General features: G+C 42.5%; 1 protein-coding gene across 10 annotated transcripts in view; it reads left to right on the forward strand.

Annotated features, from left to right (window-relative positions):
• Positions 1 to 25976, forward strand: part of MAK (male germ cell associated kinase) — a 70935-nt gene that overhangs the window by 25423 nt on the left and 19536 nt on the right. For 4 of the 10 annotated variants that reach the window (XM_019420125.2, XM_019420126.2, XM_019420124.2 and 1 more), the window contains 7 exons: positions 1026 to 1197; positions 2171 to 2338; positions 8381 to 8686; positions 13041 to 13213; positions 15893 to 16041; positions 21104 to 21235; positions 23433 to 23507. In XM_019420125.2, coding sequence (XP_019275670.1) covers positions 1026 to 1197; positions 2171 to 2338; positions 8381 to 8686; positions 13041 to 13213; positions 15893 to 16041; positions 21104 to 21235; positions 23433 to 23507 — 1175 coding nt within the window. Of the gene's footprint in view, positions 1 to 1025; positions 1198 to 2170; positions 2339 to 8380; positions 8687 to 13040; positions 13214 to 15892; positions 16042 to 21103; positions 21236 to 23432; positions 23508 to 23601; positions 25971 to 25976 lie in introns of those variants that run through there. The other 6 variants (XM_019420129.2, XM_019420130.2, XM_019420132.2 and 3 more) reach the window with 3 other exon arrangements.

The raw sequence follows: 25976 nt of genomic DNA on the forward strand, positions 1-25976 counted from the left end.
TAATGGAACACGATTCGGCAGGAAGAAGAATGAAATCCTGATACATGCCACAGCATGGAGGAACCTTGACAACATGCTAAGTGAAAGAGGCCAGTCACCAAGGACCAGAAAGCGTGTGGTTCCACTGGTAAAGCTAGAGCACTGGGAATACAGGGTTTTTGGGGAGGTATGGGGTTTCTTTGGGGGGCAATGAACATGGTCAAAGTTGATTGTGATGATGGATTACACACTCCATGAATATACTTAAAGCCCCTGAGTCATACGCTTTTAAATGGAGAGTTGTATGTTATGACATTATGTGAATTATATCTCAATAAACCTGTCAAAGGTACTCGGGATAGAAGCAAAAAAAACAAAAAAAAAAACCCAAAAACACACACTGTGACACATTTGGGCTGAAAAATCTACACATTTCAATATGGAAAAAAATAAGTGAGAAGTGAGAATATTTCCTACCATGTAGCTTTGCTCTCGTAAATAGTGTATTTTTCTCCATGAAAATACATGTTAGTTAAGGGAATGGAATCAATTGAAGGAATCAGCACTTTCAAACAGATAAGTAAAAAGAAGGAAAAAAAAACCCCACACTACTTAGGGACAATCTTTGCTAATCTTTTGTTTTCTATCCTTCATATAAATATAGCATGGATACAATGCTTGGTAAAATTATACAACTGTTCTCATTCAGAATGTATCTGCTTCCGTTCAGAGCCCTTCTCCCCGCCACCCCCCAACCGTGTCTTACAGCATTTATTTCCATATTTATTCATTTGAGTTCCTATCTTAGGCCACTTGGACACTTCATTTAAATTTGTCTCCAGCTCCACCAACTGTTTGTGGTCAGGGAAAATATGTTACGTCCAACGTAACCCCAACACATTGTATAAATGCCGGATGCACAGAAAGCACTTCATACCGATCCCTTGGTTGAAATGCGTGACCAAACAGAATAGAACCTTACTGCCACGCCATCTTTGAACCCACAGTCAAATTGGCCTGTTTTCTTTTGTTTTCTATTTTCATAGGTATCGTGCTCCTGAAGTTTTATTAAGATCTTCAGTTTATAGCTCTCCCATTGATGTATGGGCTGTAGGGAGTATAATGGCCGAACTGTATACATTAAGACCACTTTTCCCAGGGACAAGTGAGGTCGATGAAATCTTTAAGATTTGCCAAGTTTTAGGGACTCCCAAAAAAGTGAGTACTCTCGTCCTTAAGTTGTTATAACTTTTGGTTATTTATAACTTTTACCTTGGCTATCTGATATCTTTCATTTTCAAATAGGCTTATGTTTTAATGGTTATTTGTTCTTATAATCCTTTTTTTTTTTAATTGGGTGGGATGAGAAGCCAAAGTCCCCACCAGGCTAAAGAAGAAAAGATTCTTGCCTTTAAGAACTTAAGGGAATACTCTATATTTAGCATTGCTGACTGCATAGATATCCTTGCTTAGACTCTCCTACTTGCTCTGTGAATGTTCATTGGCATCGCCTCATTAATCCCAGGTGTCCTGGACCATTTCACTTAAGCTTTTCGTGTTTCTATGTACCTCTGCCCTGGATATGTGATGTCTTGAACCGACTACTTTTCAATTAACTATTGCATTCAGCTAGACCTTACTTTCTGATACGTACTTAATAAGTATGTATCATTATCATTACATCCTAATTGTATTCACATGTGCCTTGTAGTTAACATCAGACAAGTAAACAGTTATTAGAGATTTACTGAAATTTGTCATTTCCCAGCTATGTGCAGTTTTTAACACTGGATGGGATGTATATAACATATAATAAGGGTCTTTGGGATGATCAGCCGCTTTGTATATCTGTTGTCCTTGTTTATTCAAAGTCACCTGGATATCATCCTCAAGGTCCAAACACCTGACAAGAGTTGAATATTCTGAAATTTATAGAAGTGCTTTCTCATTTTTTCCTAACAGTTCTATATTCCTTCTATACTCTCCGTAGCACTGAATTGTATACATAGTCTGGTGTTTCATTCTTTCATCTATTTATGGTAGTTAACAGTAACATTTTCATACACCAGTGATTTTATATTATTTCTATGTTTTTAAATTGATTACTAAAAACCATTTTTCTTTTCTTTTTCTTTCTTTTTTTTTTTTTTTTTTCTCTCCCGTCCCACCTACTTATATATTCCCTAAATAGAGTGACTGGCCAGAAGGGTACCAGCTTGCATCCTCTATGAATTTCCGCTTTCCCCAGTGTGTTCCTATAAACTTAAAAACTCTTATTCCCAACGCCAGTAATGAAGCTATTCAGCTAATGACTGAAATGCTAAATTGGGATCCAAAGAAGCGACCAACAGCAAGCCAGGTAAGATGAATCCCCCTGATACAGTGTTTTTTCCTTCCCTCCCCTCCCCTCCCCTCCCCTCCCCTCCCCTCCTCTTCCCTCCCCTTCCCTTCCCTTTTCTTTTTGTTTTGAGGGTTTACAATACCAGGAATATTTTCATTTACAAAGACAAGTCTATTCTCAACCAGGGTTTTACCAACAGAAGTAAGCCCAAAACCCTAAGGCATCCAACATGTCCTGAATTAATTTCTAGGCCTACAAGATGCCTGGGAGAATTGAGAAGACAGCCACACCAATGATGTTCTGTGTCTGGCGGTTCAAATGAGGTTGAGGCTGAAAGAGATCAATTTCTCTAATGATAAAAATTCAGGGGGCGCCTGGGTGGCTCAGTCAGTTCAGCATCCGACTTCGGCTCAGGTCATGATCTCACTGTTTGTGAGTTTGAGCCCCGCGTCGGGCTGACAGCTCAGAGCCTGGAGCCTGCTTAGGATTCTGTCTCTCTCTCTCTTCCCTTCCCCCGCTCATGGTCTGTCTCTCTCTCTCTCAAAAATAAATAAACATTAAAAAATATATTTTAAAAAAATTCAGGCATGTGACGGAGAATTAGGAAGAAACTCATCACTGGTAGTAGAGAGGCATCTCTTCAGTTAGGAAACAGATTTTCTGTGCTCTCCTGTGGTTTAGAGGTGGGTCCTTGTTCACTCCACACAACAGTGTCATCCCTCCATAGGACTGGAATATTGTTCACTCTGCAGCCCCCACAAGAGGGCAGCAGGTGGTACCCTCGCTTGGCTCCTCTGTGACTAGCCCTTCTACATCCTACAGGTGTTCTCTCGAGTCGCAGTCTTGAAAATGCCATGGTTCTGTTTGCGAAGGGCTTAGATTAAAAAAAATCTAAGCTTTAGCGTATACTTATTGTTATTTAAATATAAATTCAGTATTAAAATTGCCAAAACAGGGGCACCTGGATGGCTCAGTCGATTGAGCATCCACCTCTGGATTTTGGCTCAGGTCGTGATCCCAGGGTCGTGGGATCGAGCCCTGCTTTGGGCTCCACAATGAGCATGGAGCCTGCTTAAGATCCTCTATCTCTCCTTCTCTCTCTCTCTACTCCTCTCGCGGCTCGCACTCTCTCTCTCTAAAATAAGAAAAAAAAAATTTAATTACCAAAACATTATTTCAGAAATAATAAGGTTGAGAAATGTTCTCGAAAGGTGAACTGGAAGAACAAATGGGAAAGAATAGTCAAGACAGGTTTGAATAAGTAATTGGAGGACAGTGGTGGGGCAGACAGCTTGCCCTATCAAATATTAAAACCACCTGTAAGGTGATAGTAATTACAACAGTGAAGGTACTAGCATAAGAATGGACAGACAGCTCAGAGTTGCAAAAGCTGTAAGTCAGCAGAGGGGTAAATACGGCATCACAAATGGGGGGGGAGGGGTACCGTCACAGGGACAATTAGTTAATTCTTTGGAAAAAAGTAAATTTAGGTTATTCCTCACCATACTTTTCAATTTTTCAAGTCAATCACAGAAGGTTTAAATAATAAGAAGGACAAACTATTAAGAACTAGAGAAATTATAGGTGAGTATCTGATCTCAGGCTAAGAAATAGAGGAGTATAAAAGTAATAGAAGAAAAATTTCTTCTCTGAGTTTTCCCTCAGATTTCCCTCAGTAGAGAGATGCCTCTCTACTACCAGTGATGAGTTTCTTCCTAATAGAGGAGTATAGAAATAGAGGAGTATAAAAGTAATAGAAGAAAAATTTGCCTCAGAAATCTGAGGGAAAACTCAGATTTTTTTTTTTCATCATGATAAATGCACTCCTTAATCCCCTTCACTGAGTTCCCCCTATTTCCTCCCTCCCCTCTGGGTGACCAACAGTTTGTTCTGTGTAAGGAAAGCTCAGATTTGATCGCATAAAATTAAAATTTTCTCTTATAAAAATCTTAAGATTAGAAGGCAAATAGCAACAAATCTTTTTAACAAATGTGGCAGTGTATTTTCTAATGTTTCTAAATATTGGTTACTTTTGTAATAAAAATGCAACAAAACTCTTTAACTCTTACCTAAAAAAGAAGAATGGGCATGAGACATGTTAAAAAGTCACAGAAAGGGGTGCCTGGGTGACTCAGTCAGTTAAGCATCCTACTCTTGGTTTCAGCTCAGGTCATGATCTGATGGTTTGATAGATCAAGCTCCACATCAGGCTCTATGCTGGCAGCGTGGAGCCTGCTCGGGATTCTCTCTCTCTCTCTCTCTCTCTCTCTCTCTCTGCCCCTCCCCTGTTCATGCACACACTCTCTCTCAAAATAAATTACATTTTTTTAAAAAAATCACAGAAAAAGAGGGGCACCTGGGTGGCTCAGTCTGTTGAATGTCCGACTTTGGCTCATGTCATGATCTTGCAGTTCGTGAGTACGAGCCCCGCATGGACCCTGGAGTCTGTTTCTGATTCTGTGTCTCCCTCTCTCTCTGCCCCATCCCCACTCATGCTCTCTCTTTCTCTCTCTCTCAAAAATAAACATTAAAAAAAATTTTAATAAAAAAAAATCAAAGAAAAAGAGAAAAATTACCAAAAATATTTTTTTTGATGTTCCCCCTCTTATTCCCCATGGTAAAATGCAAAAAAAAAAAAACAAAAACAAAAAACAAAAAACCAAAAAAAACAAAACCTTTGAAAAGCTATTTCTCTAAGTAATGGAAAATAGTTTTGCAACATAGTATATCAAGAACCTTAAAAACAATCAGAAAGTTGGATAAAGATTTCTGCACACAGATGTTAAAAGCTAATTAAAAACTTTCCATTGGGGCGCCTGGGTGGCTCAGTCGGTTGAGCGTCTGACTTCGGCTCAGGTCATGATCTCGCGGTCCGTGAGTTCGAGCCCCGCGTCGGGCTCTGTGCTGACAGCTCAGAGTCTGGAGCCTGCTTCAGATTCTGTGTCTCCCTCTCTCTCTATGCCCCTCCCCTGTTCATGCTCTGTCTCCCTCTGTCTCAAAAACAAATAAAACATTTAAAAAAAAAAAACAAAAAACTTTCCATTGGCAGTATAAACCTAAATGTTTCCAAGGGAACATTTCAAGTTTAAACATCATTAGACTGTTTGCTACAATTAAAAAATGGAGACTGCTATTTGAACAAGATATTATAGCAGATATTATAGTAGATGCTGTTAATGCCTCACCCAGATCTCCTGTGCCAGGATGATGCACCTGTCCTCCAGCTTCTGTAAAGTGCTGGTTGCTAATGCTCACAGCTGCTCCCTTTCCTGGACAATTGCTCCAGCCAGCAAAAACCAGCATCACTGAGAGGTTACGTACCCATACATCTGCTTTGGGGACAGTCTAGATCCTTTGCATGGCTGACATAAAGATACCTTTGTTTTAAGAGGGCAAAACCCTGAAGTCAGATTTTCATTTCAGAATCCCCCTCCTTCTCTGTGGATCAGGCCAAGGTAGACTTGATCAGAGTTGGTATCCTAGGTTGACCCCTCCCCACCCTTCTCCTTCACCCACGTCAGATTTTTTTTTTTTTTTTTATGAAAAGCACTCCCTCAATATATCACTGGTACCAGATCTCCTTCTTAGGCTCTGTTTCTAAGGAATCTGAATTAAGGCAGACAGTATGAGCTCCTGAAGTTATGCACACTTTATACCTTCAGATAAATTATATAATCTGTGGGCACAGAACAAAAAAAAATGGAATTTTTAAAATGAAACCATTTTAGAGAATTCTCAAGTTCAAATGCTAAGTTTAAAAGCAGGCTAGAATATTATAATACAATATGATTTTATTTTTAAAAATATACATATATTACATGACTAGAAGGAAGTTCTGAAAAAAACAACCCGTCACAATGTGAGCAGTAGTTTTCTTCTGGTGTTGGCATTAGAAATCATTTTAATTATAGAAATTTCTATACATCCTTTTTAAATCATTCTTTTTGTTCATTTTTTTTTATTTTGAGAGAGAGAGAGAGGGAGCAAGCAGGGAAGGGGCAGGGAGAGAGGGAGAGAGAGAGAATCCCAAGAAGGCTCTGAGCTGTCAGCCGGGAGCCTGATGTAGGACTCGAACTCACAAGAAGCCGTGAGATCATGACCGGAGTGGAAACCAAGAGTCAGACACTTAACCGACTGAGCCACCCAGGCACCCCTCTATGCATCCTTATTGTATGCAATGATCAAATATTCTCTGCATGAGCAGTAAAAAATAAATTATTTCTAAGACTCTCCTCCTCTGGAAGGACGGTAGCTGATATTAAAGAGGAAAGATTGTTACAGACGAAGCCGTGAAATTACAAAACGCATTTATAAAGGTTCCGGTTCCAAAATATAGCCCATTTCAAATTCAGGAGTATTGACACACTAATTCATATGACTTAATGCAGAATTTGAGTGCCTTCTGTGTGTCACGCAATGCTGTATTTAAATTGCCTGTGTTTGTAGAGCTCCACTTAGCAATGTCAGTGTAATTAACACGGACACCAGCTGTGGTAGGGGACATCGCAGAATTAAAAACTCTTCTGCCTCCGCCAAAATCCACCTCCCTGCCCTTAACCTCTTTCTTTTCCACTATGTCATAGCCTTGCTTTTTAGTAGAAGCAGGGAGGCCTAGTTAGGGAGAGATGGAAGTTATAGGATACAGGGGCCATGCTGTCCCCCCAGAAACTGCCCTTGCAGGCCTGAGAAGCAGCCAACTGTGGGTCAGGGCTGTGCTCACACACAGGTGGGGACCGGCTTAGGGCAGGATGTGCAGGGTAATAGGGCTGGGCGACCTCAAGGACCCCCTCCCACCTTCCCTCCCCTCCCCCCCTCCCCCCCCCCCCCCCCCAACACAAACAGCGGAACTGGGAGCCTTCCTCCTTAATCCAGGCACAGGCTTACTGGTAAGGGGCTCAGCCTCCACAGCTGAGCTGCACAGAAGACTTCGGACGTTCTCTAGGTCAATTTTCATCCACCTTGGTGCTCCCGACATTTGGATCAGATCACCTCTGTTGTAGGGCTGTCCTGTTATTATACTCGATGCCAGGAGCGCCTCCCACCCCCAAATTGTGACAATAAATAAATGTCTCCAGAGGGGACAAATCGCCCCAAGTTGAGAACCTCTACTGTAGCTCATGTCCCCAGACAGTCGTGAGGGGTCCTCCACTCCACCTGCCACCTCCATGCAGCAGCAGCAGCGAGTGGCTGACTGAACTAGTTGAAACTCAGTGATCAGGGGCACCTGGGTGGCTCAGTCGGTTGGGCGTCCGACTTCGGCTCAGGTCACGATCTCACAGTCCGTGGGTTCGAGTCTCGCGTCCGGCTCTGTGCCGACAGCTCAGAGCCTGGTGCCTGCTTCAGATTCTGTGTCTCCCTCTCTCTCTCTCTGACCCTCCCCTGCTCACGCTCTGTCTCTCTCTGTCTCAGAAATAAATAAAAACATTTTTAAAAATTAAAAAAAAACCCTCAGTGATCATTTTTTATTATTATTTATATTTTCTTTCCATAAATATCTGGTATAGTGCTATAATACACTCTAAAACATATTCACTTGTCATCTCCTTTCTTAGAATTTTTTTATTGCTAGTAGGTATGTAGTTATCCTTAGGCTAAGTGTAGGCCTGAATTTTATATAATGTGATAGTTAACCGTTGAAAATGAACTACATAGGTTTTTTTAACTCATTTTCTAATGCCTTTGGACCATGATCAGTATCTAGCATTTTAGTTTGAATGAATCGCAACAAATTTGGCCAGTGTTTATAAGCTAGATTTTTTTTTTTTTCATACAGAATCTTTAAATACAACGGTTGTGTTGCCTGGATGTTAAAATTACATGTGAGTTTGACATTCTTCCTACTATGTTGTACTTTGCTTTTTAAAAGAAATTTCTTTCCTAAATCATTACTTCCCAGTCCTCTTTTTGAAGGTACCACATAAGGGAAAACTGGATGCTTTCTGAGTCTTTGAAGCTTATCTAGTCTAGTTCTATATGCTGAGCTCGCCGCCGGTCGGTAGTTCATGTGCAATACGTGTAGGTGAGACCGTTTTCCATTTCTTATTTCCCTGCTTTTTGTAGGCACTGAAACACCCGTATTTTCAAGTTGGTCAAGTATTAGGCCCTTCCTCACATCATCTGGAATCAAAACAATCTTTACATAGTAAGCAGGTGCAACCACCAGAGCCGAAGCCTTCTTCAGTTGATCTAGAACCTGAGCCTCTGCCGGACATCAACGAGCAGACTGTCAGACAGCCGCAGCCGAAAAACAGCCACCAGCCACTGCGGTCCATCCAGCCGCCACAGAACACGAGTGTCCTGCAAGCGCCAAAGCAGCAGAAACAGCCACAGACGCTATTTCCGAGCATCGTCAAAAACATGCCGGCCGTAAGTAGCCCGTGAGGATCCTTTATACGCAGTAGTTTGGTTCAGTTAGGCTTTTGTTTTCTAGGCATTCCTAAAAATGCCTAGAAATGTTTGTTTATTTTTGAGAGAGAGAGAGAGAGAGCGCACACAAGTGGGGAAGGCAGAGAGAGAGAGGGAGACACAGAGTCCGAAGCAGGCTCCAGGCTCTGAGCTGTCAGCACAGAGCCTGATGCGGGGTTCAAACTCAGGAACAATGAGATCATGACCTGAGCTGAAGTTGGACGCTTACCTGACTGAGCCACCCGGGCGCCCCCTAAAAAAAATTTTTTTTTAAGATGTAAAATATGATTCTATGTTAAAGTCCTTGCTTCCTCTGGCCGGGGCTTAGCATGAGATAACTTAAGATTCTAATATGGTTTATGAAAAGAAAAACTACCAAAACTAATGTAATAAAGTTTTGATGTTAACAGATTTTAACAGTTACTTAGATACAGAAGAACTGAAAGCATTTAATAGAATATGGGACTCAAGAGAGCTGACCCTAAAATCTTAAGGATTTTAACAGTAATTTTATACTGGTTTTAAATACTATTGAACATGAACAGAATTTTTTTTTTTTTTAAGTGTCAGGCATAGTATAAAAACTTCCTCTTCCGACTTTGGTTGTTTGGTCGGTTCAGGGAGCTCATCATGTGCCATATTACTGGCTCCTCAAGATGTATACTCCCAAATGCACTGCGTTATGGGCATTTTAGGACTGAGAGATCTCAAAGAAAACTGCCTAGTTCCTTATCCATTCCTGCCACCCCTATAGAAGCAAGCCCTGCTCGCAAAGCCCTGACGTATTCTAACATACAACTAATTATGTGTATCTTATGTGTATTGTTTATTATCTGGCTCTTCCTACTGGAATGTAAGTTTCATGAGGTCAGGGATGTTGTCTGTTTTGTTTATCAGTACAGGCCCCAAACCCAGAATGGTGCCTGGCACACGGTAAATTCTCAAATATCTGTTGAACAAATGAGTGAATAATTGTCCACATTATTTCTGTTCAGCACCCCCAGGGTCCTGACGAACCCACATCACCTTTGGGGCATTTCTGACTATTAGAAAGTTCTTCCTTATACTGAGCTAAACTCTGGTCTTCTTTAGCTTTTAATAAAAGTTCATCACTCTTCGAGAAAGGCAGCCATTCAGATATTTGAAACTAGCCCTTATACTGCCTGCCCTTTTCTCTAGGAGAAACATCCCCGGTTCCCCCATGTGCTCCGCACATGGCATCATTCACCAATGACTGAGTAATCCTTGGTTCCTGGGTAGGAAGGAGCTGTTGAGTCCCCCTTACCATCCTGCTTCCCCGTTAGAATGAGGCTGCCAGAACCAGAGGTGAACAGCAGGCAGGGAGTATAAAGCATGGTGAATCACCTCCAACATCCCAGAACCAGAGGTCCATCCACTCGTGCCGCCAAAGATTACACTTTTGTCTTTTTCTTGGAAGGCACATCAAATGTTGACTCATACTGAGAGGAAAAGAAAAGGAATATTTACTGAGTAGCTACTAAGTGCCGTGTACTATGCCCAGCCCTGGTATGCACTAAGTCAAAGTACCCAATACCCTAGCCCTATACCTTCATGATGAACAGAATGGCAGGGAGCCCTTGGGCGGGCCACTAGAACTTTCTTCTAGATGGACATTGATCCACTGGCAGCACTCTTGGTCAGAGTACCAAACTACGTACTTAGTCTGCTATAACAAAATGCCATAGACTGGGTGGCTTTAAGCCAGAAATTTATTTTATCACAGTTCTAGATGCTGGGAAGTCCAAGATCAGAGCGTTAGCCAATTTGATTCCTAGGGAGGGCCTTCTTCCTGGTTTGTGGATGTCACCTTCTTGCTTTGTCCTCATATGGCAGAGAGAGAAAGCAGGCTCTCTGGAGTCTCTTTCATAAGGGCACTAATCCCCAGTTACCTTCCAAAGGCCACTTGTCCAAATACCATCACATTAGACGTGGGTTATAAATTGGGGGGGGGGGGGGTGGTCAGCAGTACTGACCCTGCCTTGTTGTCCTTTTGTCACTTCACTGATAGCCTCAAAGACCCTGTCACCCATTTTGTCAAAGGCCACACAGACTACATACATTGTGTGCTTCTTACAAAAAATGGTTGCCTAGGTGGTCTGCCACTCCTTTCCCTTGATGCTCAAAAACTTTCCCTTTAGTAACTGATTTTCGAATCTTTGTCCTCATCCTATACCAAACGTATTAAAGTGGAGTTGGCACAACTCCACCTCCTATGTTACAAAAATTACGTACATTTGCCCCTTTCCAGTCTTCTCAGGCATACGACTTGATGTTACTGACACTGTTCAGAAGCACACAGACTCAGCACCCTAAAAAACCATCCCACCAAAACCAGAGCCTCAAACTCAGCTAAGTGTAACCTTTGATCAGCTCTTCTTATCTGGGACCTGATAGCTTTTTATTCTCCTTAGTCTAGAGCTCATTCTCCCTGGCAAAGAAAACAATAACAGAAGTTGGCAAATACCATTTTCGTCATGGGCCATCACTGTGACACCACGGGCTCCAAGCAATAGTATATCCATTCTTTCAACATCGTGCTCCAGAGATAACTGTATTTGCTGACCTTGCTTCCAAATTCCCTAATTTTCAATTGCCTTTTGGACTCCTCGGTTTACAAACCCCAAAAACACCCCAAATAAATTTGAATAAAACCACTCTCTGATCCAAGCCAAGTCTTCTTCCTCGTTCCTTATTTCTGTTGACAGGGCCCCCATCCTGAAGTGATTGCTGCCTTTCCTTCTCTGCATCCATTAGGATTACACTCAGTGACTTACGATGGAAACCTGACCCCTGAGGCCCCAACAGTAATGGGTTGTTTTCCCACATGACAAGAAGTCAGTGGTGGGCCAAACCAGGGCTGCGGCAGCTTGTAGAAGGAACCAGACCGCTTCTGCCTTCCTGTTCTACCATGGTTAGCAAGCGACTTTCCTTCCTATGGCCACAACATGGCTGCTGTCCCTTTGGGACGGCATCTGCATTCTAGAAGAGGGAAGAGTGATGGGGCCCCTGGGTGGCTCAGGCCCTTAAGCGTCCGACTTCAGCTCAGGTCATGATCTCACAGTTTGTGAGTTCGAGCCCCGCGTCGGGCTCTGTGCTGACAGCTCAGAGCCTGGGGCCTGCTTCGGATTCTGTGTCTCCCTCTCTCTCTCCCTCTGTCCCTTCCCCGCTTGAGCTCTCTCTCTCTCTCTCTCTCTCTCTCTCAAAAATAAACATTAAAAAAAACAACAACAACACTGGCATGTCATGCTAGCTGTCCCAGAAATCCCTCTAGTAGACTTCCACTGACAACTCATTGGCTAGATTGTGTCACATGGCTACAAACAGCTGCAAAGGCAGCTGGGACTTCAGGTATTTAAGCATACCGCTGCAACGAGTGCTGCCACACTCTTCTCTCACATCTGTTCACATAGATGCAAAGTCCAGGCCTTTAATTCCTTGTTAAGAGCACACGTGTTCTTTCCCGAGCATTCCAACGACTAGGAATCTGTTGCCCTTGCCACTGCATGCCAGTATAACTGCAAAGGCCTCCCATCTGAAGAGTCTGGCCTTCGGGAATGCCGCCTGTATCTCCTCACTTTTTAGCTCAAAAAACATCCAGTGTTTTCCACTGCTCACAGGAGAGCTGCAGCTCGTTAGGCAGACGCTGGAAGGCCTTCAGACTCCGGCATCAGTCTGTCCTTGCAACCCTGTCTTTCACTACTTCTAGCACCAACTATCTGCCTTGATAAGCACCAACCACCCTTCCTTCCCAGAACACACTCTGGCACTTTTCTATCAGAAAGTCACCCTCTTTCCCTCTTCCAAACTCTGGAACAACAACAGTAGTAATAATCGTACCACCTAACTCAGTGACTCTCGTCACGTGTTAGGCCCCAACCGAAGGACTTCCGATGTATTTTACTATTAAATTCAGAAACACTAATTAGATGAACATTGGATATCACCATTTAAGGAGGAGGAAACCGAGCCTTTGAAATGTTCAGTCACTTGCCCAGAGAGACAGTCACACACATGGCAGTTTTCCAAATTATACGGCGGTGAGCAGTTCCGATCCTTAAGTGTTCGAGTCCTCCCCCAACCCAATGTCAGAGATCTCTCCTTCCTCGGAACCCCTATCCTGTTTTTAGCACGTGCTACCTATTTTTGTTAACACTTTTCAACGTGTGTACGTGTTATCTTAACGGTACGGAAGGCCCCTCGAGGTCAGGTACTCTTAGTATAAGGTAGAGTAGCTTGTGCATAAAAGGCATTCAGCAAATGATTAGAGATGATGATGACTGATTTTCCACCACAGAAGCCAAATGGTACCCTGGGGCACAAAAGTGCTAGGAGGCGCTGGGGTCAGACGGTGTTCAAGTCTGGAGACAGCTGGGAAGAGTATGAGGATTACGATCTTGGGGCCTCCTATTCCAAGCGGCCGAGCATGGGTGTATTCAAAGAAAAGAGGAAAAAAGATACCCCATTCCGGTAAGATTTCACATCCCTCAGGAAAATCTATTTTTATCACGTATCAACTTTATGTCACTCGGGACATACAAATGCAGGGAGACATTAAAGGCAATAAGTAGCTTAATATTGTTCTCTTCCATAAACCCCAAATCTGCACACGTACCTCCGGGAAGGTAAGAATCTTGGCTTCTCACGGTAAAGATTCTCAGTATTAATGGCTGAGTGCTGCAGGCGCGTGGAGGGAAGGGCTCTTGTTAAGTTTTGAGCGTACCCTGATGAAATACGATCCCACGATTCCCATCTGAAATCCGCATGCCTATTTGAAGAAAGCAAAGCACAACCTACAGAGGCAATGTTTTCTTCCGATGGCGTTCAGGTTCCCTTATTTGTTTGTTTGCTATTCTAAACCTTTGGGATCACTTCCTAAACTTTTCCTGGGAGTTGAACGTCTCCAGCAGCCCCCTGTCTTTCTCTAAGCCAAGTATTCATGAGTGCACTATTCACCTTTGAGGTGAGGGTGGGTTAAACGTTGTGAACCAATGTGTGGGGAAATACTGTCTTTCTCTCTCCCTCTTTCTCTCTCTCTCTCTCTCTGGAATAAAAGAATAGGGAGAAAAACATATTGGCAGGAGGCAGGGAATTTTATCTAATAGCTATCTGGCATTCCCTTGGGGTCCACATATCTCTGAAGGCACATGGAGATTCTGTGAGGGGGACCTATGCTTGGATAATCCTCAGTCAATACGTTTCTAGTTTCTCAAATTCCATAGGGACCCTTCCCTAAAATACATGAACTTGAGGATAAACCTGCTTAATCCCCCTTTGGAAAGTCACACCTCTTAGCATTTTCATATGTGAGTGGCAGGAAGGCCAAACAACTTTGGAGATGCTAAGCAAAAGGAGAAGTCAGACGACCAACACCTTCCACTTGGAAGGCTTTGTTGTCCTATAGTATTTCTCTTCAAGGGAAAAGCCCACATTAGAAATAGGGAATTTTAGCCTATTTGGAAAGCACGTGTTGGAAAGCACGGAGATTCAGAACCACTAAAGCACCAGGACCCAGTGATGCTTATTCTTTTAAGTGTACTAGAATGTTCTGTGAAACTGTCTGATTTTTCAAAACCTACGGATATACATTGTACATAATTTGTTGAAGATTCAGAGTGTTTATGGAATAAGGGTATGGAATAAGGGAATAAGTTAAGACTTATTTTATGAAGTCGTACCATGAAATACTCCAATTACAGTCAATCCTCATAATATTTCACTTTATAAATTATTTACTGTTTTCCACCTATTGTTAACAAGAAACAAGAAATAAAATGATTTAATTTACGATGGGAAATTATAGATGTCAGCTTGAAGATGTCAGCATCTTAAAGACGTGTAGAGAGCTGTATAATTCCTTTTTTAAAAAATAATTCTTTGCGTCTGCGTTGGCCTACTCTGTACATGACTTGAAAACTTTTTTTTTTTTTTAACCCATGACGTTCTAATTCCAGCTGAATTTTATCACATACTTTTAGGGGTAGAAGAGATTTGAATCCAAACCTATAGATCGAGTTTGTAGTCCACATACTTAATTCTGGCAAGGAAATGATTGATAAATTTCAGTATCAATTATTCCTTTTCTCTTGAAATTCGTTCGAAAAACTGTATGACAATCAATTTTTAATGTATTTCTTCCATTTTTTATTTTTTGGTATCTTCGAATGGCTTTATACGATTTAGACATAATAACAATAATGATTAAGATACTTCCATTTATTAAGCGCCTACCTAAATTTTAATTTGTAATCTTCATACTCCAGTACAACTATCTGCCGAGTAGACTACTGAGAGTCAGATAGGTTGAAGGAACAGGTTGCCTAAAGTCAGACGAGGCCTAATCCCAAACTAGACCTCTGTCTCTTTTTTTGCACTGCACTATTTCTTAAGCAATAAGAGCTCAAACACTTGGCGCACTGAATGGACCCTGCTATTGTCCGCTCAGTTCCTCTGGCGGCCTGGGCTTCCTCATAAAGAATACAAAAGACCCAATGCTAAAGAGTGAAACTTTTACTTACGAGGTTGTCTCTTTTAGAGTCAACAAAAGCAAGATGTTTATACTTGCGCGCACGCTCGGTAGACGTTTACTAAATACAGAGATGTATTAAGCCACGGCAGGAACAGGATGTGGTCTGTCTGCAGCCCATCAAACGTATAGCGGCAGAAATAAGACCTTCGAGTCAGCATGACACCAGAGCAGAGCGTGCACTGAGTGCTGCTAACGAAGGAGCTGCAAAGAGCTCAAAAGTCCTGTTTACGGGCAGCAGAGCACTTGGAGGAGAGGAGGCTTTCTGGAATGAGCGGTCTTGAAAGTGGGGCGAATCTCAGCAGCTGGCATGACTACAATGGGCTGAGCCAAAGGGAAAGAAGGCAGGAACGGGTGGGGCCGTTTCTCATGAAAGGGTCCACCTGCCTGTGTCTAGAACTACCCCTGAGCGGGTGGGGGCAGCCAGCAGCTGAGGGCCAGCCAGGCCAGTGTCAGCCTCCGAGGGGGACCCAGACGGCCTTACCGATCAGACGTTGCGTGAGTAGGCAGTGACGGTGGCCGCGACGGTCCTCCCGCAGACGCGCAGGGGGCGGGTGGGGGACGCAGTAGCTGCCATCGTCTCATTTTTCAAGTAGTGACGCTACCTTGTGTGGACTTTCAAGGCTTCCAGAGTCGGTGCCCTCAGCCTCCCGCCACTCAGCAGGGGAAAACAAGAGCTTACCCGCTGCCGTTTCCCAGAAATCGGATTCTGAACTGTCAACTGCTTCCACCGCTAAGCAGTACTACCTGAAGCAATCCAGATACCTTCCAGGTGAGCAGAGAACATACAACGTTGATGCTAACTAGGGGGGGGGGGTCAGGCTTAAGCGTCCTGGAATATCGGCAGAAAGGGCACCACTGAAACAGCGCTCTCTGCCGGCTCAGCCTGGTCACTACTTGTTCCCAAGTACTTTCTGGGTCCCCTGCCTCGGGGAAGTCTGCTCAAGAAATGCCTGGCAACCAAAAAGATGAGAATAGGCTTCAAAAAAAAAAAAAAAAAAAACCTCCCTCTCCCCCCAAAGCTCTGCCTTTAGCAAGCGCTAAGTTTTATTAAAACAATTCTGCACCCCCGCGACACCATTTTATAAAATGTAGCATTTTACACTGTTTCCTAAATGATCGGGATTGTGTTTTTGAAAGATCATTGTGGGTAGAGCATATTAGGGGCTCAAGAGGCCACTGCACGTGTCTGGAACGAGAGGGTGATGGCTTGTTCCAGAGTGGTGAACGTGGACACAGAAATGGGTAAAATCTCCATGTATTTGAGCAGTGGAAAGACAGGACTTGCTGACAGATGGGCACGGGTGGTGGTAAAGAACGGAAGAATCAGTGTTGTCCCCTGGGGGGGGGGGGTGGTGACTTTACCCGAGAAAGGGGGAGATCAGGAGGGGACGGATGTGCGTAACTAGGGAATCTCGGGAGTTGGGGTTGGGATGTCTAGTGAGCATCTGAGTTGATCTATCTAGGAGACGACTCAATATATGAATCCGGAGCTTAGGAGAAAGATCTAGACAGATGGTGGGTAGTTTATGTCACGCCTGCAGGTAGCATTTTCTCCTCAAAGTCCACTTTAAAAAGAAAAGTTTAAATTCAACCTAGCCTAAAAGGGAATCAATTTTTAAGTGACCATATATCTATACAGATTTATCTTTAGTCCAAAAAGAGGGAAAGATGAAGAGCTGAGAAAAGAAGTTTTAGGTGGAGGGAAAGACCCTGGCTTCTCTGAATAGAACAACAGGCCGCACATTTAGATTTTACAAGAGCTTAGGAGAGAGTGAGGAGGGGTGAGGTGGGGAGAGCCAGCAGTATTCTGGTAAGACAGCACCGTGAGGGCAGGGGAAGGAATTCTGGGTTTATTCCAGCTCCGAAAGAGGCCTTTGGGGGGAACCTTGGGAGGTGAGTGGTGACATGTGACATACGTGTTAAAAAGACTGTGTAAAGGGTGGATTGCACAGGGCAAGACCAGAAGCAGGGAGGCCAGCTGGAAGCCACTGTGGTCCCCCAGGGAAATGAGGATGATGACTGAGAGGGAGCAGGGCTCCTGATAGATTTTGGAAATGGTCTTGCTGATGGATGTTGTAGAAAAGAAAAAGACAAAAGCCAGTTTGTGGCTTGAATCCTAGGTGGATGGTGGTGCTATGCTCTGAGATGGGGAAGACCGACGGGGAACAGGATTGGGCAGGAAAGAGGTGGTCAGGCTTGCATGCGGGCGGTTAGAGTCGAGATGCTTGTGAAACATTCCAGTGTGGCGAGGCCATGCAGGAGGTGGGAGGGAAGAGCCAGGAACACTGAGGAGGGACCTGGGCTACAGAGAACGGCGACACCCAGACAGTATTTAAGTCCATGCATTGAACAGGATCACCTACAGAGAGACTGTGAGTGGGAACAATGATAGCGGTAGAGGAGGAGGAGGAGGACAACTCGAGAGAGAGGAAAGGAAGGAGCCAGGCAGCTGAGGGGGAAAAACCATGAACAGGGGGTTTGCAGAAGCTGAGAAGGAACCATTTCCCTGAAAGAGTTTGCTGCTTAGCGGTTATGAGAAGGGACAGAAATGCCTGATTAAACTGAACAGTGGGGAGGTCCTTGAAGGACCTGAAACTTGGCGAGCAGTTTCAGTCTGGAATGGTGAGGGAGAACGAGGCTGGAGTGGGCTGCAAAGTGATGAGAGGTGAGAAGTTAGTGACTGAACAGGTAGACAACTCTGGAGATGCTTCGCTGTGACATTTTGGTGTTGATACCATGAGGAGTTCCGATCCTGCTGCAAAAGCAGGGATGTAACAAAATTCCCAGAACACAGATTCATGGGGGATATTTTCCCCTGTTTAAACATAAATCAATCCTATAGCAAATCGATATTTTCTTATCTGTACAAGGGAGCCCTCTGGCGGTGGGAAAGGCAACTGTAAGTTTTTATCAGGATAAATAGACCCAAAGCACTCTGTTTTCATAGTTCTGCTCCCTAATGTGGTTTTCTGGGACATATTTCAGGATACCTGAAACTGGTCTGGTCATTTCCTTTTTAACTAGAAAGATCGATCTGATCCTGCAAATTACTGTGGGTCAGAAGCATGGCTATAATTGAGACCATAAATAGACTTGAAATTAGAGCTTGAAATCTAAACTTGAGTCTTTCTGTTTCCCTGTTGGCATTTTTTTGCCTTGAAGATGCCCCTCTAGAGCTGGATGAGATTTGAAACTAGAATTGAGCTCAGTTCAGTCACTTAGACAAACATTTACTGAGCACCTGTCATGAGCCAGCGATGACTGCAGAGGATAGAAACCGAAATAAGAAATGATGCTTGACATTTACGATCCATAGTTATTTTTATAATTAAGTATCTTTAGGAATTAAAAAAAAAAAAGAATATGTTTGGGGGCTTTTTTTTTTTTTTTTTTTTTTTTTTTTACCATAAAGCCAAGCATAAAACATAAAAGCATCAATTGATTCTTGTCAATCTTTAGGATCATGGGAGCTCTAGAAATGTACCATATACTTTCAGGGCAGCATGGCATTATTCTGCAAGACTTGGCAGATCTGTGACATTGGCCTGCAGGGAGAGGGACGCAAGAGTCCTAGTTATTGACCTGCTACTGACCGGCTGTTTACTGGAGCAAGACTTTGAGACTGTTTTCTGTTACTTACAGTGGGACTGCACTCACCTCTCCGCTCACCCTGTAAGCCTTAGGTACTTAATTATCGCATAAGGGAGCCGCAGAGTGTGCGACGGAAGTGAAAACCATCTCTGGGGGTGCCCTCTGGTCTCACTCCCTGCTCCCAGAACTGGGCTCTCTGGCACAAACCGATGCCACCACGCAGGCGGGGAGGGCCGCTCCTTCCACAGCACTTTTGAAACCCTGCTCCTTCTCAAGTCTGTTTATCGCCTCTGTCCTTCCTTCCACCCTGTGTATTCAACGTGCTGTGTTATTTCTACACTTGCCTTTCCCACTGCATTTTAAATTTCTTAACCTGGCACACAAATCCCTACTTGATTTGACCCCTGCCCCCTTCTCCATCTTTATTTTGTGCCAGTCCCACTTCTTTCTCCATCCATGGAATGTCTCGGGGTTCCTTCCCATCTTGGGTCCCCAGCCTACACTGTGGCCTCTCCCAGGAGCACAGCTCCCACCCCCTCCCGAGTCCTAATCAGATTCACATTTCAGCTTAAAATTACTTTTTTTAAAGAAAGACTGGTGGGACTTTTAAAGAAAGTTTCTTCTGTTATTTGCCTGTCCTCTCAGCACCAGATTCCTTTAAACAATTTATATACCATTAATTACCTATTTGTAACTGTTAATGTTTCCCTTCCCTTAGGTTGTTAAGACCCGAAAGGGTAGACACTATTTTGCTCACCACTTTTTGTCCAATGCCATACACAATGCCTGGCATGTGATAGGTGCTCAGTAAATATGTGTTCACTGATTTACTTTCCTCTGAGGCAAGGGATGATGGTATATTCATTTCTACCTCTGTCTATCAGTGTTTGGTATATAGAAGGTGCCCAGTAAAAGCTTGTAAACTAATATGTAAATGACTTCACATTCTAGATTGTGTCAATTTCCAAGAAATCTGGAATGTTCAAAAAGACAAAATTGAAGCAATTGTCTTTGCTAATGGATATATTTAAAAAAAAAAAAAAAAAAAAAAAAACTAGGGATATCCGAAGGCTAACTGGATTAACAAAATAATTTAACTGCTCAGGGCCCATTCTTTGTTGAACTACATTTATGAAAACTGTTCATTTAAGGAGATTAGTTTTTCCCCCCTACCTTGCCTTGTCTTTGGGGGTAAAGGATTTTTTTGTATTGACTTTTTCGTATGAGTTATTGCTACCTTTTTAGTAAGTGCATCTTCTTTACTGTCAGGCAAGTGCCTATGATATATAGTTCTATTGGTAGGTCTTTTATCAGAATCCGAAATCCATAAGGAGCTCTATGCGATAAGAAAGGCAAATTATTTACATGGAGGAGCGTTTCATTAGAGTACTGATGACTGGTAACTTTGAGGCTCAGTACAGAATAGCCTGGCCTTTTTATGGCTTCCAAACAAGGGATATTATTCTATGTCTCATAAATGTGAAACCTTGCTGAGGAGTTCACTCTCTGAAGAGCCAGAGCTCATCCTGTCCGGAAAGAGGTGCTAACTTCCTACGTTAATGGTAGTCCTTGGTGAGGCTTTTTCTTGTATTTGCTAAAGAAAACACATGTACGACCCAGAGACGTAGACTGTGTGATGTCTTTACCTTCTCGTAAGTTGCATCCAATTTATTATCAGTGAAAAGAAGTCACGTTCAGGAAGTTTTCAAATCTCTTAAGAATAAGTTAAAACACCACCCTTTGACCATTAGTACCGAAGTCTAAAGTTGCCTCCACATTTCACAGATTTCAGAAAATCATAAAGAGTTTAGATTTTATTATTGTCTAATATGCAATAAGTTTCGGAGATCTTTACACACCACATGCAAGCTCTCAATTCTCCTGGCTATACTGAGTGTTCCTCAAGGGTCTGGCGCATATCCATGTATTTTTAAGTACGTACTTAAAACAAGTCAATTTGAAGAAAATTTTTGTACCACCTCAATTTTTATAAGACGTTGAGCCAGAGATGTCCAATGTTCAATGATCATTACTTGTATTATAGAAAATACCTTGTGTTTGCAAAACGCACCGTGAGGATTCCACATTATTGAAGGAACTGCTACATTGTAACATCAATTTATTTCCATTCGCCTCCAACTTATTTCCAGTCTTCATCTGAATGTATTATGTATTTATCTGTCAAGTTAATGATCACACCCTAACTTTTCAAATGACTACTTTGATTTTGTTCTTCTAAGGTGTAAATCCCAAGAATGTGTCCTTGGTAGCCAGTGGAAAGGATATAAACCCACATACTTGGAGTAATCAGTTATTTCCTAAGTCATTGGGACCCATGGGGGCAGAACTTGCTTTCAAAAGGAGTAACGCAGGTAAAGTAAAAACACACTTAAAGTATAAATTTACATTGCTTTCCTTCTGCAGATTCTGACTTCTAACTGTATTGCAGCTGCCTTCTTCCAACTGAGATAACCTTGGGGGGCACACCAAAGTTTTCAAACTGGTACTTGAGCACAGGTGGTTTTAAGGCAGTCATGTGCCAGATCTCGACTTCCATGTGGATTCTTCCCTAAAATGGATCTCCCTGAGCTGTGTCTCTATTCTCCTACTTTACAAAACAAAAGACAAATTGCCTGTTTACTATGGTTGTTTCCTTTTTCCCCAAAGTGTAGAAATATCACCTATACCTGGGGTGCCAATCCAAGAGACAGTTTCATAAGTTGGGAACAATGTTGAGAGAGCGAGTAATTGTGATAACTGGGGAACAAGTCCTGTTGAAGTCAAGTGGTTTCCAGTTCTTAACCTTCACAAAATTGAAGAGCCTAATTGAATTATTAGCTGACAGATAGTCAAAACTCATTTCTAAAATCACTGTATGAGTTTTGGTCTAGAACTCTGAATTCACAGAATGTGGTGACAAAGCTGTAATAAAACACCTTTCATTCCCAACTATCTGTTTATGTTAAACAAGGTTTCTCAGTGCTTCCATTTCCAAAAAGGAACAAGAAAAAAGGGACGGAATTGGTCCTGAAACCTGATTTTAGCAATAAGCAACATTCATTTGTGGACACGCGGACAGCTTGAATAAGCTGCCGTCTTTCTCAGTGAGATGAATTTCCCCCCAAAATAATGCCTTTTAATGTCTAGTAATCAAAATTTATACTATTCAGCTTTTTTGGTTAACTACATACAATGAATTGTCATAATTATAACTAACCTAATCCAGGAAAAAAGTATTTTAACATACTTAGGGTTATAAAAAAAATTTTAAAGGTTTCAATTTATACATACTTTTGAGTGGTCAATTTAAAGACTTTTAAGCCTGAACTTATATTTGTTTTTCTTAACCTAAAATTATATTTGGATAAAATCTGGGCTTTGACATGAATGAAAATAAAATTTTAGAGAGAAATGAGATTAATGTGAAATTTCCAGCTGTTAAAAAGGAATATGTTCATGTATTTTGTAAGTCAGTATTGGTGGGCATAAAATCACCACGGTATTGGGGCACCTGGGAGGTTCAGCTGGTTAAGCATCTGACTTGGGCTCAGGTCCTGATCTCACCATTCGTGAGTTGAAGCCCTACACTGGGCTCCATGCTGACAGCTCAGAGCCGGGAGCCTGCTTCAGATTCTGTGTCTTCCTCTCTCTCTGCCCCTCCCCACTTGCACATGCTCTCTCTCTCAAAAATAAACCAACATTAAAAAAAAAATGTCTTTAAATCACCATGGTACTTAGATTCCATTGGTTATGGTTAAAGGAGAGATGGAATAGTTTTATTTTTCAATGTCTATAATTATAATATGCCACAAAGGACAACTTTTGGAACTATAAAACTTATGCTGAAGGATCTTACATATCATTTGAAAATGTGTAAAAAAGTAAAGCATTCTTTTTAAAAAATAGATAGTTTTCTGGTATTGGACCCAAAAACCACCTGAGGATCACTATGGTAATCTACTGGGATATTCTTTTTTTTTTTTTTTTTAATTTTTTTTAAGTGGTCTTATTTCTTATTACTTTTTTTGATGTTTATTTATTTTTGAGAGAGACAGAGACACAATGTGAGTGGGTTAGGAGCAGAGAGAGAGGGAGACACAGAATCCGAAGCAGGCGCCAGGCTCTGAGCTGTCGGCACAGAGTCCGACGCGGGGCTCGAACTCACGGACCGTGAGATTACGGCCTGAGCTGAAGTCGGACGCTCAGCCGACTGAGCCACCCAGGCGCCCCATCTACTGGGATATTCTGATGTGACGTTAATCTTAACACTGTGGACATTTTAAGTGTCAAACACTGCAGCACTGTAATTCACTTTTTTTTGCCAGTATTTTAAAATAATATCCACCGAACCAATACAAATGAGTTATGGTTAAATACAACTTTGAGTCTCGGGGGAATCTATACTTGGCTGGCATCAGATGAAAGCTGTGACCGCACGTGAGAATGCTTTCTCATGTTAAGGGTTCTTCCTGATCTTTCATTAATCATCTAATCAATCCATTTTTGTTCTCTGCTTTTCCTAAAACATTCTTATTATTCATTCTTTCTTTCTACCTGCCTTCTCTTCAGAGGAAAGCATAATTAAACCAATTGAAAAACTATCATGTAATGAAAGTTTTCCTGAAAAATTAGAGGATCCACAAGGTAATTTCTGGGCATTCTAGATGAGTACAACTTGTTCTTTGAATACCTTGTCCACTTTTCTTTTCCACATTTGCTCTGAATCCTGTCATACAAGGCCACTATGAAGGCCAAGGTCACCTTCTTTTAGAAGTCAGACGAGGACTAGGAGAAAGAGAAGCATTCCACATCATCAGAAACACCATTCTTCAGTAGTTGGAATTCTAAGACTAACATGCTCTCAGGAAGTTCTATGCTCATCTTAAATTAATGATGACAATTTATATAAGTGAAGCAGATCTACTGAAAAGAATTAAAAGATTTCCTTATTTCGTAATCAGTATTCCTGCAAAACTTTTTTTTTAAGTTCTGAAACTCATTTTTGAAGCGTTAACAATCATTTAAAATTAAAAACTAACCAGGTTAATGGAAATGGTAGATTTCCTAGGGGTTCAAGGTCGCTGGTATAAACAGTGCTATGGACTCCAGCCTAAAGATTTGCAGCTCACAAGGCACTTCAAAACTCCGTAGCCAAAGTAATTTAAGAAAATTTCTTTTTCTGTGCATTTTTCCGTAGCAACTTCTTCTTGTAATAGTAAGATGCAGCCTATTAACTATTCGGCACACAACTTTTAGAATCTGGCATATCCCCATACTATCACTCAGTAGGCCTTGTGACTGTGGACAAGTTCCTTAGGCTCCCTACGTCGGTTTCCCCACCTACAAAATGGAGGAAATAATATTTACCAATGTATTATTATATAACCATACCTGGGATTTTTGTCACAGTAAGCATTTAGTAAGTGTCTGCTCTGGTGAGAAGGATGAGACCAAGAGCAATGTTCTGAAGCTGCTGCTGAACGTGATCACTGCCTTGAACTTTCTTTCAAAAATCTTTCAAAGTAGAGGGCTGACTGCTGATTCTGAATGGGCACTCGAGGGAGGCGATCATGCTTATATTCAGTAGCGTTAAAACTGTATAAGCTGGTAACGTGCTCACTGTGTAAAATCCCATTTCTGCGACGACGCTGCTGTTTGACGTTTGTTGGTTCAAGAGCAGACACTTACTGGGAGCCTACTATGCACAGCGCTGTGACAGACTCAGGGACGAGAAGTTCAGAGTCCAGACTTGCGAACAAGTAACACTGTGAAAAATGCTTCAGTCATAGCTGCCAAGCAAGCAGTTCTTGAAACCACCACCACGATCTGAGCCCCGTTTCACCTCCTTGCTGACACACCTGTCTCCTCTCCTGCACGGCTAGGCTCTCGAAGGAGAAATTACATCCATTTCTTCCCTTATTTCCAGTTTGCTCTTCAGCTCACTGTCCTTTGTCCTCAGATGGCTTCAGGCCACTGAAACAGCTCCTGCCAGGTCCTGACGTTATCCTAGTGGCCAGATTCCAAGGGTGGTGCAAATCCCATCAGACCTCTGCCTCTCTGGCCTCCCTCCTCTCTCTGCACACTGTATCCTCTTGGCTATTCAGACCCTGCTCCTCCCATCACCTACCCTCCCTACTCCCTCTTCTCCACGGGGTCCTTTTCTGTCCTTTCCCTCAATGCTGGTGCTCCCTGGGGTTCCATTCTGGATCTTTGCACATCCACGGTCCCTCTGAGCTGGCTCCTCCAAGCGCATGGCCCATAATTGCCATAGCTTGATAATTCCAAATCTCTAGGCCTGCTCAACACTACAACTCAAATATCCCATGGCCATCATGTCTTTCCAACAAACCTGATTCTCCTGTACTGCTGTTGTTAGTCACCTAAGATACAAACTTAGGGGTTTATATTCCTCTTTCCCTCCCCCTCCTACCCCATATACCCACGCCGTTCTCTTCTGCATTGCCTCTGTGACTCCCTGAATTCAGGTCCTCATACTTACTCATTTCAGCTATGGCAATGACCTCCTGTCTTCTGCCTCTACATTTCCCTCCTTCGGCCCCTCACTCTACTGCCCCCAGGTTGATCATTCACTAATAGCGAGGAGGATGACGATGATGACAGCTGACGTTTATTGAACACCGGATTCTATGCTAAGTGCTTTGCCTACATCTCATTCAATCCCTACAACAACCCTATGAGAGTAGGTGCGGTCATGATAGTGATTTTACAGAACGAAGACAAAGCACAGAAAGCAGTGCAGGGATGGGGGCTTCCTGGCAGGAGACATACTCTCAGGGTAAGAGTGGAGTCATAAAAAAAAAAAAAACCTGGTGTGTTCAGGGCAAACAGCCTTGGGTTCACATTCTAACCTGGTCACTTACCGTGATAATTTAAGCAAGTTCTGAGAGCCACAAGGCGTGGGTAAAATATACCTCCCAAAGGGTTGTTATACGGACTGAATAGGATGATCTCTAAAGCCATAGTACAGTGCTTGAAATAGAGTCAGTCCTCAAAAAATAGAATCTAGAATTAGTAGGCGTGTAGTATTCAAGTTACTCTCGGGTGCTTTAAAATTTTCACCTTCTGACTATGAAACTTTATGATACATCACTA

This window comes from Panthera pardus, unplaced genomic scaffold (genome assembly GCF_024362965.1).
Source record: "Panthera pardus isolate Hobbes unplaced genomic scaffold, ASM2436296v1 HiC_scaffold_17, whole genome shotgun sequence".
NCBI lineage: Eukaryota > Metazoa > Chordata > Mammalia > Carnivora > Felidae > Panthera > Panthera pardus.